This window comes from Lemur catta, chromosome 3, assembly GCF_020740605.2.
Source record: "Lemur catta isolate mLemCat1 chromosome 3, mLemCat1.pri, whole genome shotgun sequence".
NCBI lineage: Eukaryota > Metazoa > Chordata > Mammalia > Primates > Lemuridae > Lemur > Lemur catta.
The window spans coordinates 53,363,299-53,376,768 of NC_059130.1; the positions used below are offsets into that span (position 1 = coordinate 53,363,299).

The following is a 13,470-nucleotide window of genomic DNA, read 5'->3' on the forward strand; positions in this document are numbered from 1 at the left end:
TTTGTGTTCTAGATCACAAACTCTGATCTCTTTTTTTCACATCTATAAAATTATTGATGATCTAGGCTCTATGTTGCATTTGTTCCTTTTTATTCCTGGGTTAATATGTAGCTATTGAATCAAAAAGGCTCAGAGATAATGAACATAGCAGTCTTTGTTGTTCTTAACTAGAACAACTTTTGCTAGAAATCTACGTGCTGTTTCTATATTGTTTCTGGAAAATTTATTCTCTGATTTGTTGAGAAAAAAGCCAGCAAGAATGCTGTAAGAAATACCTAACAGAATATTTGGTCTCTAAGTGTTCTGGGCTTCAAGATTTAGATCAGAATCTGTGTCTTACAGTTACAAAGATTTTGAGTATTTGTTAAAAAGAAGTGTACTTAGGTTCGGTTCAGTTTAAAAATGGATTTCTTTTTTTGGAGACAGAGTCTTGCTCTGTCACCTGGGCTAAAGTGCCATAGCTCACCAACCTCAAACTCCTGGACTCAAATGATCCTTCTGCCTCAGCCTCCTGAGTAGCTGGGACTATGGGTGCAGTACACCACCACACCTGGCTAATTTTTTCTATTTTGAGTAGAGATGGGGTCTCATTCTTGCTCAGGCTGGTGTCGAACTCCTGATCTGAAGGGATCCTCCTGCCTTGGCTTCCCAGAGTGCTAGGATTATAGGCATGAGCCACCTCGCCAGGCCTACAAATGGATTTCTTAAGTGACTGTGTTGGTATTCACATTATAGAGTAAAAAGGAAGTTGGAAGGTTGCATACTTCCTATGGTTCATTTTTTTGTACAACATCCTCTTTTACTTGCCTTCTAGCAGTCTTTTTAATGCATAAGCAGTAAATTTTTGGTTTGCAGTTGGGAAAATACTTAAAGTCAATTTTAAGAATGTATCAGGCCTTGAAATCTCAATCACACCTCAGTTTACCCAGGAGCTTTTCCTAAGGCCTAATTTTGGATCTCTAGGTAACTCTCCAGAGCAGTTTGGTCCTGGCTACCCTATATCCTAGGTGGGTCTTTTATTAATAGTATGGTAGGAGATTGATCTAAATCTTACATCTATGAAGCAAATATTTAGATCACCTTGGTATTAATTTCTTGACTGTTGATGTAAATAGTAACTAATACACAGAGATTTGACACCCTTTTCCAAGATGACATGCTGAGAAAATACAACAAAAATTTTTGGTACTATTTTTATAAATCTTTAAAATGTAAATGATGTTCATGCTTTATTGGAGTCTTGATCAGAGGTTAGTAAGTTTATGACCATGCTGAAAAATATTTATAATCTTGTTGCTCCATAACTCTTATTAGTATTTTATTAACAAGGAACAATTAGACTTTCTGTGGCCTAAAAATTAAGTACAATTACCCTCATACATTGCTGGTAGAAATGTAAAGCAGTACAGCTACTTTGGAAAAGTTTGGTAATTTCTTAAAAGTTAAATGTAGAATAATTACCATCTGAGCCAGCAGTTCTGCTTCTAAGTATATACTTAAGATAATTGAAAATGTTAAGTCCCATGAAAACTTTTACACCAATGTTCATAGCAGCGTTATTCATAATAACCAAAAAGTAGAAACAACTTAAGCTTCTATTAACTGATGAATGGGTAAATAAAACGTGGCATATCTATATAATGGAATATTATTTGTCATAAAAAAGAGATGAATTTTGAAAACACTGTGTTAAGGGAAATAAGGTAGTCACAAAAAGCCGCAAATATGTATGATTCCATTTATATGACATATCTAGAATAGGTAAACTCATAGAGACAGGAAGTAGATTAGTGGTTGTCAGGGACTGGGGAGGTGGAGAACGTAGAATGATTGCTGATAGACAGAGTTTCTTTTTTGGGTGATAAAAATATTCTGAAATTAGATCATGGTGATGGTTAAACAACCCTGTGAGCCGGGTGCGGTGGCTCGCCCCTGTAATTCTAGCACTCTGGGAGGCCAAGGTGGGTGGATCAAGGTCAGGAGTTCGAGACCAGCCTGAGCAAGAGCGAGACCCCATCTCTACTAAAAATAGAAAGAAATTATCTGGCCAACTAAAATATATATAGGAAAAAAAATTAGCCAGGCATGGTGGTGCATGCCTGTAGTCCCAGCTACTCAGGAGGCTGAGGCAGTAGGATCGCTTGAGCCCAGGAGTTTGAGGTTGCTATGAAATAGGCTGACGCCATAGCACTCACTCTAGCCTGGGCAACAAAGCAAGACTCTGTCTCAAAAAAAAAAAAAAAAATAACAACCCTGTGAACAGTCTAAAAACCACTGGTTTGTATACTTTAAAAGGGTGAGTTTTATGGCTTATAAATTATATTTCAAAACAGCTATATAACAATTAAGTTTGGGGCAAAATAGCTCTTAAGTGTGAGATAGATAGAAAAACAGATTTTTTTAAAGATAGAGTCTTGCTCTGTCACCCTGGCTAGAGTGCAGTGGTGTTATTGTATCTCACTGCACCTCAAACTCCTGGGCTCATGTGATTGTCTTGCCTCAGCCTCCCAAGTTAGCTGGGACTTACAGGCACATGTAAGGGTGGCATGTGCCTTTTTTATAGAGACGAGGTCTCGCTCTTGCTAAGGTTGGTCTCAAACTCCTGAGCTCAAGCGATCCTCCCGCCTCAGCCTCCCAGAGTGCTAGGATTATAAGCATGAGCCACCAGACCTGGCCCTTAAGTGTGCTGTATGTTATTTTATTTCTTAAATTTTAAAATCTCAGATTAAATTTTCTCTTGCTTTAGAGGAACAACTCCTTTCCTGATGAGAATAACATTGCAAGGCTTCAGGAAGAACTCATTGCTGTGAAACTGAGAGAAGCAGAAGCAATTATGGGTTTGAAAGAACTTAGACAGCAAGTCAAAGACTTAGAGGAACACTGGCAGGTATGTCCATATATTTTGTGTGCTTTTTAAAAAGAGAGTAAAACCCAAATACCTGATTTGTGAGAGTTTGAAGTAGCTGACAACCAACAGTAGGAATTGAGTTTGAGAAAGACCCTGTTTAGTGTCAAAATTTAGAGCATTTGTAAATTCAGAATACATTTATGCTGTTTCTCCCTTTTTAATTTTTATAATCCAATTAAATATAAAACAGAAATAGTCATTTTCATAGCATTTGTTGTTCACTATATAACTTTCTAAAACACTGTAAGAAAGTATTCTTTTTATATAGTACATATTTTTTCTTATTGATATTAAATCCATGGATAGTGTGAAACATCAGATGGATAACAATATAAATGTGACTTCTTTTGAAATTGGTTATCTTGAAAAATAGATGACATTTATGTAGTTATACACTCACAAATTTATTCACATATCAGGGAAATTATTGACAAGGAACAAAATGCAATAATCTATAAGACAAAAGAAAGAGAGGGAAGAAAAAAAATTACACATAGTTTCAGAATAGTGATCTTGGTTTGACTTGGAGTGGAGAGTGGGTATATCTAGCATGGACTGAAGTTAGTCCTTGATGTGTTTTGCAGAAGTATGACTGCAATAAACTGAAAATATAAAAACAAAATTTGGTGTTTCACCACATATATTTAGAAAAACACTGCCTTTAACTTCTGATATTTCTTCCATAATGAATGGCCCTATTTTTTCTATTTTCTTGGGATTTTGTTGAGAATAATATGAAAAATCTCTCATAAAAGAAATTAGGGTACAAATTGTATTCTTTACAAGAATGAATCCACAGTATATAGAGAAAAAATGTTTTAACTGTATTTGAGTTTATATCCAAGATCTGCCACTTACTGGCTATCATGACCCCCTGACATTACTTAATCACAATGCCCATTTTCTTACTGTAAAACGAAGATAATATACTATGTAATTTTAAGATTTTTCTGGGCATTAAATAAAATAATGTGTGAAAAGTGCTTAATATAGTAGCAGGCCTGAAATAAGTGCTCAGTAAGATTAGCTCTTATTTTGATACTGAGAGTATTTGTTGCAATGTAACTTTTTATGCTTTAGCGCCACTTAGCTCGTACTACTGGGAGATGGAAAGACCCACTTAAGAAAAATGCTGTGAATGAGTTACAAGATGAACTGATGACCATTCGACTTAGAGAAGCTGAAACACAAGCAGAAATAAGAGAAATAAAACAAAGGATGAGGGAAATGGAAACACAGGTATGATGGAAAGGCCCAATAGCTTTAAAAAGTATTATCAGCAGATTAGAGCTTTATGCAGATTATATCATCCCTAGAATAAAGGTACAAGGTGAAGATAAGAAACTGTGTAGACTGCATTTTCTAGCCCAAATGAAGAGTGCTAAGAATTGTTTTCTTTGATTTTAGAGATTGAGTCTCTTCTTGACCCATTCAATAAGGTTCAAACCAGTCAAACTATTTGACTTTATTAGGTAAAGCTCCTAGGGTTTCCTTGTTGCACGACTTGAGGGGGAACATTCATATAGAGCAAAATTTATCATCCTCAACACACTTTTAACGTCTTGGGTTAGAAAATTCTTTGTTTTATGGAGCTGGCCTGTGCATTGTAGAATGTTTAGCAGCATTTTCCTTGCTTCTACCCATTAGATGCCAGTAACATCTCTCCCACCCCAGGTTGTGATGACCAAAAATGTTTCCACACACATTGTCCAATGTCCACTGGGGGGCAAAATTGCCCCTAGTTGAGAACCACAAATGTAGATTATAATGTGAATGATGCTTCCAAAAGTTATATAATGTGACCCTGAGTAGTCAATTGTCCTTCTTTCATCTTGAGTACCCCCTTTCTCTAATAAATCCTGTCTTAAATATACTTAAGAGCTGCAAAGGCCTTTTAATGGACCCATTGCATTGTAAAAGCAGATTTGGTTTTTATGTGGTACATTGTGTGGACCATATTCCACATACTCTGTGAATGTTATTTGATTTTTGAAATATTTATTCAGTCAGTAGGGGGCATAGTTAACTCATATATCATTCTGTATTCCAGTGTGCAGAATGATCAAATCTAGGATAATGTGAATATGTAATTTCTTTAGAATAAAGTTTTACATTGTTCAAAGTATAATTAAGAAATAGCAGGAGGCCGGGCGCGGTGGCTCACGCCTGTAATCCTAGCACTCTGGGAGGCCGAGGTGGGCGGATCGTTTGAGCTCGGGAGTTCGAGACCAGCCTGAGCAAGAGTGAGACCCTGTCTCTACTAAAAATAGAAAGAAATTAGCTGGACAACTAAAAATATATAGAAAAAATTAGCCAGACATGGTGGCGCATGCCTGTAGTCCCAGCTACTTGGGAGGCTGAGGCAGAAGGATTGCTTGAGCCCAGGAGTTTGAGGTTGCTGTGAGTTAGGCTGACGCCACAGCACTGTAGCCTGGGCAACAGAGCGAGACTCTGTCTCCAAAAAAAAAAATAGCAGGAAGAGATGCTATAAAGATTATGAAGAGTAGAAATCTAGGTTTTATAATGGGAACTTTTATTTTTATAATCAGATTTTATCTTAGTATAGATATTAAAGATGCAAATACAGCTTTGAAACCAGTGTTGAGGATTTATTTCACAATGGGTAGAGGTGAATGAATCAAATTCAACAAACGTGGTTTGAGAACTTGTGAAACACAAAGCACTGTCGTAGCCATTAAAGGACTTACACTTGAGAAATCGGGCACGTACAAACTATATTAATATAATTCAGAAATCTAGTAAGTAGAGAGTTAGATAGAAATTGCTGTGGAGACTAGAAGGGGAAAATTAATTTCAACTAGGTGGTTTGGGGAAATGCTTCCTTAGAAATTTGTATTTTGAACTGTGCCTGACTAATAAGTGTTGAGTTTGGATGAGTTTTGCTAGAAGGGGGATGGTAGAAGGCACTGGTTCCTAAATGCCAGTACTTGGACTGGTGATGATCCATGAAGTTACCTCATTGGAAATTGAGAAAAATAAATAAAACATTGTGGTGTACTGGTGGTAGTAAATAGTCATCTAAAGAGTATTATATCAAGCACCTGTGTATCCACCATACAAATTGAAATTTGTCCATGTTTATATTAATACATGTAATTCCACTTCCATCATTTTAAGGACTTTTAGAAAAGTCTGTCTAATGAGTATATCTTGGTTTATTTAGCTCCTGTCCTTTTGCTGTGTACAGACTTTTTGCTGTTGCAAACAGTGTCACTCTGAACATTCATGTGTGTTTCTTTGTGTATGTCTCTAAGAGTGTCTTAAGTACAAAGGTCCTTATCCTTTTTTGTGCCATGAACACTGTTGATAGTCTGGAGCCTATGGACCCCTTCTCAAAATGTTTTTTAATGCGTAAAACAAAATACATGGATTACAAAGCAACCAGTTATATTGAGGCACAGTTAGCAAAATACAAAAAACAAATTTGTGATATAGATCACATACACAGAGACACAACACATTTCTATTGCCAGATTCAGGTTTTTAATATTTTAGATTTTTTGTACATATATTCATAAGTTAAATTTTACTATGTTTTTCCCATCCTTTTAATTTCAGTTTATCTATGTGCTTATGTTTCTGATAAATAGCATATAGATGGATACTTTTTAAGTCCAATCTGTCAAATGATTGTTCAACTCTGTGAATATACTAAAAACCACTGAAGTGTATGTACTTTATATGTGAACTCTATCTCAATAAAACTATTTAAAAAATCCAGTCTCGCAGTTTCTTTTAGCGTCATGTTTGGTCCCAGTTTTGTGATTCTACTTGGATTAATATCTGTCACCTTGCAAGCTATTTTCTGCTTGTTCCATCTGTTCTTTCTTTTTTCTTCTTTTGCTGCCTTCTCTTAGTTTTATTGGACATTTATTGTGGTTTCATTTTTTTTCACAATTAACTTATTTATATTCCTTATTTTTTTAAAAATTTAGTCTCTGTAGAGACTGTCAAAAATTGCCAGTGCCAACTGTGTTTGTTGCAAGTCATCATGGGGGGGTATTGGGAAAAGTTTCAATTAGCAGTAATTGTGCCTTGGATAAATCTCATTGGCTATAATACTGCCACTGCACAAAGCCACTTATTTATATTCCAAGAAATTTTTTAGTGGTTGCTCTAGGTTTTATAATATACATCTTTAATCAGAGCTTACCTTCAGATAATAAATTACTTATAAATAAATAAGTATGCACTTCATGTGTATTGTAAGGTTCTTATAACAGTGTATTCTCAATTCTTTTCCCCTGCTTTGTGCTATTGTCGTATGTTTTACATATGGTAAAAACATGTAATATGTGCTACTAATTTTTCTTTAATTAGGTATCCTAAAATATTAAAAATTTTAAGTAGAATTTATTTTCCCTTCAGTTATTCCATTTCAACAGTCTTTACTTCCTTGTGTAGATCCATGTTTCTGTCTTTTGTCTTATTTCTTCTGCTTGAAAAACTTCCTTTAACATTTCTTATAGCGCTGGTCTGCTGCCAGCGGATTCTCTTAGTTTTTGTTTGAAAAGTGTTTATTTCTCTAATTTTAAAGGATATATTTGCAGGGTACTGAATTCTGGATTGAGTTTTTTTCTTTCAACACTTTGTATCACTCCATTGTCTTCTCAGAAACCATGCAAGCCATAATTCTACTCTACTTCTTACTTTTGTTCCTCTACATGTAGTGTGTTTTTTTTCCTCTGTTTGCCTTCAAGCTTTTCTTTGTCTTTGCTTTTAGTAATTTGAATATGATATGCCTAGATATGTTTTTTGCTTAGTTTTTTTTCTCTGAGTTTCTTGGATCTGTAGGTTTGTGTCTGCCATGAATTTTCAGAAATTCTTGGTCATTATTTCTTCAAATATTTCTTCTGCACATACCTTTTTGGAGTTCCAGTTACACGTGTGTTAGATTGTTTGATATTGTCTAACAACTCTTGGATGCTCTGTTCTTTTTCACCCCATTATTTTTTCTCTTTGTGTTTTCAGTTCCTCTTAACTGAAACATTTCTACTGACATATTATTAAGTTCACTGATTCCTTCCACCACTTTGTGGAGTTGTGTGATGAGCCAATGAAGGTGTTCTTCACAACTGTTAACTGTTTTTCATTTCCAGATTTTTTGTTTGATTTTTATAGTTTTCATTTTTCCGCTGGTATTACCCATCTGATCTTGCATGTTTTTCACCTTTCCCTTAGAGCCTTTAGCATATTAATCATAGTTATTTTATTTATTTTTTTAGAGATGGTCTCACTCTGTTGCCTGGGGTTGTATATGTTGACTTAAACATAGCTCACTGCAACCTCAAACTCCTGGGCTCAAGTAGTCCCCCTGAGTAGCTGGAACTGTAGGTGGGCACCCATATGTCCAATGCATTATTTTAAATTGTCTGTCATGCCTGTAATCCCAGCACTTTGGAAAGCCAAGGCAGGAGGATCACTAGAGGCCAGGAGTTTGAGAACAGCCTGGGCAACACAGCGAGACTCTGTCTCTACAAAAAAAATTTTTTTAAACAAAATTAGCCAGGTGTGGTGACAGCAGCCTGTAATCCCAACTACTTGGAAGACTGAGGCAGGAAGATTGCTTGAGCCCAGGAGATTGAGGTTGAAGTGAGCTATGATCATGCCACTACATTCTAGCCTAGGCGAAGAGCGAGACCCTGTCTCTAAAAAAAAATGTAAGCACCCTTGAACTTCTGGCTTCAAGTGATCCTCCTGCCTCAGCCTCATTAATAGCTGGGACTATAGGCTGCTCTCTGTTGTTTTGGTAGTTTCTTTCTGTTTTCAATCCTGAGCTGTTAGACTCTGTCATTTTCTTAAAATAAATCTACTTTTCTCTCATAGTTTAGGTGAATATACTATTGTAGGATGAATTTTATTTTTTTAAGCACTACAGACTTTTGCCGTTGAGATATCTGCTGGACATTTCATTTTCTTTCCTTCAGAGATATTCTGTTTTCCCCTTGATATGCCTCTGTTCTTCAGCATTCTAAATTTTGCTACAGTGTATCTTAGTGAGGATTTATTTGTATTTATCCTGTTTGGGACTAGTTGTGTTTCCTGAACTGTGGATTCATATCTTTTATTTTTTTAGTTGTGAAAAATTTTCAACTATTATCTCATAGACCATCATGTGTCTCTCTTTTTTTAAAAAAAATTTTATCCTCCAACCCCTGTTAGGTGTATTTTAGACTTCATTCTCTTTTCTAGGTCTCATGACTTCTTCTGGGACACTAATTATTTCTTTAGTGTCTCTAATCTCCTATTTAATCCTCTCGTTGCATTTTTGATATCAGTGGCTATATTAATTTATAGAAATTTTATTTGCTATTTGTTATTTTTCAGATTTGCTGAATATTTTTTGATAGTGACTTATTCTTTGCTTCTTTTTATGTCTTTAATGCTGTAATTTTAAACATAACCTGTTTTATATAAAGACCTGTATAATTATTTTACTGTCTAGAATTCTTAAAAATACGTTCTTGCTATCTTTTTTGTCTGCTATGTCTCACTCATGGTCAATTCTTGGGTTTTATGTGTATTTTATAATTTTGAATCATGATCTTGCATTCAGGGCCACAGGGAGGGATTTTATGTGTGGAAATTCTTTGCAGCTATGTTAAAGGTATATCCCTCTGAAGTGTAGTTGTTTGTTTTGGTCGTAGCAGGTAAGACAGTAAAAAGAGGTTGTGAAACATTTTGAGTACAGTACTAAGAAACATACTTAATTTTGTAGACAGACATTATTTGTAGATTGAAAATGAGGAAGAGTAATATAGTTAGAGGAGATGGTTTTAGAAAAAAGGCTTTTTTTTTTCTGTATGGCAGGAAGATCAGTAAAAGTAATGATGAAGAAAGTTGGAAGTGGTAGAAAGTTTTGGAACTTAAATCCATTAGATGATCCAGATTTTTTCATTAAAAGTGGAGGCACGTTCATTTTCATAGAGTGAGGTAGAGTAGGTATAATAATGGTAACAACTGAGCTTTCGTTAAGTATCTATAAAATTTCATGCATTGTGTGAGACTCCTTTCATAAACTTTTCTCATAATCTTCACAACACAGCCTCAAAAGGCAAATAGTGGTATCTGTACTTTTACCAATGTACTGAAATTTGGTGGGATTAAATAACTTGGCCAAAGTTTAAGAACTGTTAAATGAGGAGTTAGATTTTACCTGTTTTGGTTATGAAAATCTTTACTGTTTCTTTCATGCCACTGATAGAATAATTTGAGGTTGAGAGGATTCAGGCTTTTTGAAGCCTGAATGTGAAAACTACCTCATGTTAGTCAGTTCAAGGTCTGTATTTTCTTAACATGTCCTGTAATTATACTATGATAACCAGCTCGCATGTATTGAGTTCTTACTACATATTAGGCCCTTTTACACATATTATCTCATTTAATTCTGAAGACAGTGAGGTGAGAAATAGAAAGTATTTTATATATATTTTTCAAATGAGGAAATGGAGACTCAGAGATATTAACTTGTTTGCTTCATGGCCAAATAGCAAAGCCAGAATTCAAAATGAGTTGACGTTCCATAAAAAGAGACTGTGCTAGACATTGGGGGCGTGTACAAGTACACATGACATATTTTTTGACACTAGGGAGTTTACAGTCCACCAAATGGTGATAGTACCTTTTGATCAATTTGTGGGTTTTTGGGGGAACTGGAAAGAGGAGTTAAATTCATCATTCCTGTATCTACCCACTTTGTACTCCTGTTGCCTGTTTCAGAAAGGAGTACCTTCAACTTGTATGTAAACATCCTTATAGTTTCCAGATATTTTTTATATAAATGGTATATGGAACTCTAATGAGAGTTTCTAATGTGGACCATATGTATTCTTTGGATGAGTTTATTTTTAAGGGAGTTTTATATCATTTTCAGTGTTTATTTGTTGAATAAAAGTGACCTATAACTAATAACATTTTTATAATCTTGAGGTATAAAATGGGTAGGTAAAAATTTATAAAAATTTTTAGATTTTTTATCTGTGGTCTGAGTATTTATATTTCTGGTTATTAGAACCAGATCAACAGTAACCATCTTCGAAGAGCAGAACAAGAGGTGATCAGCCTACAGGAGAAGGTACAATATCTTTCTGCACAGAACAAAGGACTACTTACTCAATTAAGTGAAGCAAAACGCAAACAAGCAGAGATCCAATGCAAGGTAAATATGTCAATTAGCTGGTTTATGTTTTTGTCAATATAATAATACCTTTTTTGGACTTGTCTCATCATGATTACCTTAAAAACAGACCAAGGCCGGGCGGGGGGGAGGTGGGGGGAGCCAGTCTTACTTCCTACTTTTCCTGAACTTGTTTTGGTGGTTGCTTTCAGACCAGATTAGCTCATCTTGTTGCTATGGTGGATTTTAGGCAAGAAACCTTGTTTTCAGCTACTTCATTGGTTAATTTAATTCCTGCATTGAAATTTACTAGTATTTCTTTACAGTTTTTCTTTTGACTGGTAGCCCTTTAAAACTGAAATATTTAATGGCAATTTAAAGAGGTCAGAGCTCCTCTGCTTTGATTAGTATCTTATTAGTGAGCAGTCAATACTGATATATGTTTTCTGGAGAAGAGTAGAGAGCAAAAGAAATGTATATGTATCAGTGGGGTGGGAAAAATGGGTAAGTTACCTGTTATTATTTTAATCAGTTTTTTATTTGATTTCTTTGTGTGAAATGTTTGCATTCAAAAAGCATCAGAAGCTTTTCCTAATGCTAGGAGGTTTAAAAAAAAAAGCATCAAAAGTATTTGCATGCAAGTACGTTTTTTCCTGAGATAAATTTACAGTATAGCAGTGGTGAGAGAGGTCTGAGCATTAAAATGGGTTACTAAAGGCTAGTTATGGGATTTTAAAAATAAACTAGACATCTACTTTTCTATGGTGAAATAGTAGGAATGATGCCCTTTAAAGATTCCAGCCTTATTACTCTATAAGAAATAAGACTTTCAATGGCACATATAAAGCTGTAATTCCATCACCTTGTTCTGGTGTCATTAAAAACCAAGAGTGAGGCTTGAGTGGTTTATCGGTGTCACTGAAATCCAGAGATGAAATTACATCCTAATAAATATGCATGGCTGTTATAATTTACACTGACAGAAATCTGTAGGCAGTACTGAAATTCGTACTTAAGCATAGTCCCTGTTGAAGGATATGACTAGACTAATTTAAAAATTAAATGATATTAAATGAGGTTATATTAGTCTGATTTGTCATACCAATATCTAATTGAGTTTTATGACACTAAATTGTGCTGACTTTTCTTTAATAAAGAACTAAATTTAATCTTTTTTCATTGTTGGTGTTAGTTTTCCTTAAACATATTTTAGTAACACTGCTACTGGATTTAATATTGTTCCTCAAATGCCTTAGCACCTTTTAAGCAGAGTAAAGTATTCTTTGGAAATAAATCTTTAGGGATCTTGCTATTGAAAATAATTGTTCTCTTTGAATTTATCTAAGTAATGGGTTCAGATGCAGAATATTAGAGGATTTTAAGAACTGATATGGGATTTCATTTAATTTTTAATCATTCATTAATACCTCTATGGAGTATGTTACAGATGCTGTTTCTGATATTGCCCTGTGTCTAAGTTGTGTGTTGATTTATTCAATCTTTTGTAATTCCTTTTGCATGTTTTGAGAATGACCAGTGCATTAATTGTCACCCTAGTGCCTAGTACATTCTGATTAAATGTGTTTTACCTTATTATATTGGAAAGATTTAGGAACAAACCTAACTTTTTTGAGGAAGCCAGTTCTTGAATTATGTAAATCTGATTCATTTTCATTTAGTTTTATATGATTATAGCTTATTACTAATTGTTAATTATTAAATATCATTTTATTTTTATTTATGTAAAATATCATGATATTATGATATTTACATTATTTTCCCTCTACACCTGAATCTGAATGTTCTCCCTTAAAGGTGAAATAGTGCAAGTCTATCGTGCCCAGTTTTAAAGTGCAAAACACTGAAACCCAGGTGTTTTTTCATAAATTTCACACAAATTAATTTATAGGCAAAACATGATTTGAATTGATATATGGCCATTTATAATTTTCATTTATTCCACTTGGTATAATATTTATATTTTACTGCTTTGTTGTGTATGTTGAACACACAAGTGTTTCATTATGAATGCTGCTTTAGACCCTGCTTGGTAATTCTATGTATTGTTTATGCACCTTATTACTTTTCTGAGATCTGAAAAACCTGAATTCCAAACATACCTTGTTTATTGTTTTATTTGCCACCCTAGAACAAGGAAGAAGTGATGGCTGTAAGACTCCGGGAAGCAGATAGCATAGCTGCTGTGGCTGAACTACAGCAGCACATTGCTGAGCTTGAAATCCAGGTACTATATAAAAATAATAATGTACATGTAAAAATAATGTAATAGTTCATTCATTTCTCTGCACTTGAACATTTACTTATTTATATCTTTATCATCATGACTGTGATTCTATTTTCAATATTTATTCATTTCCAACTCCATTTTTTAATCATTGTAAAATAGATACAACATAAAATTTAC

General features: G+C 34.5%; 1 protein-coding gene and 1 non-coding gene across 5 annotated transcripts in view; one reads left to right on the top strand and one right to left on the bottom strand.

Annotated features, from left to right (window-relative positions):
* EVI5 (ecotropic viral integration site 5) overlaps positions 1–13,470 on the top strand; it is a 177,460-nt gene that overhangs the window by 91,839 nt on the left and 72,151 nt on the right. For all 4 annotated transcript variants that reach the window (XM_045547527.1, XM_045547528.1, XM_045547530.1 and 1 more), the window contains 4 exons: positions 2,747–2,887; positions 3,989–4,147; positions 10,941–11,087; positions 13,195–13,290. In XM_045547527.1, coding sequence (XP_045403483.1) covers positions 2,747–2,887; positions 3,989–4,147; positions 10,941–11,087; positions 13,195–13,290 — 543 coding nt within the window. The remainder of the gene's footprint in view (positions 1–2,746; positions 2,888–3,988; positions 4,148–10,940; positions 11,088–13,194; positions 13,291–13,470) is intronic.
* On the bottom strand, positions 6,865–7,008 carry LOC123636100. Its single transcript, XR_006734321.1, has one exon. It is a non-coding gene; the product is annotated as a U4 spliceosomal RNA (small nuclear RNA).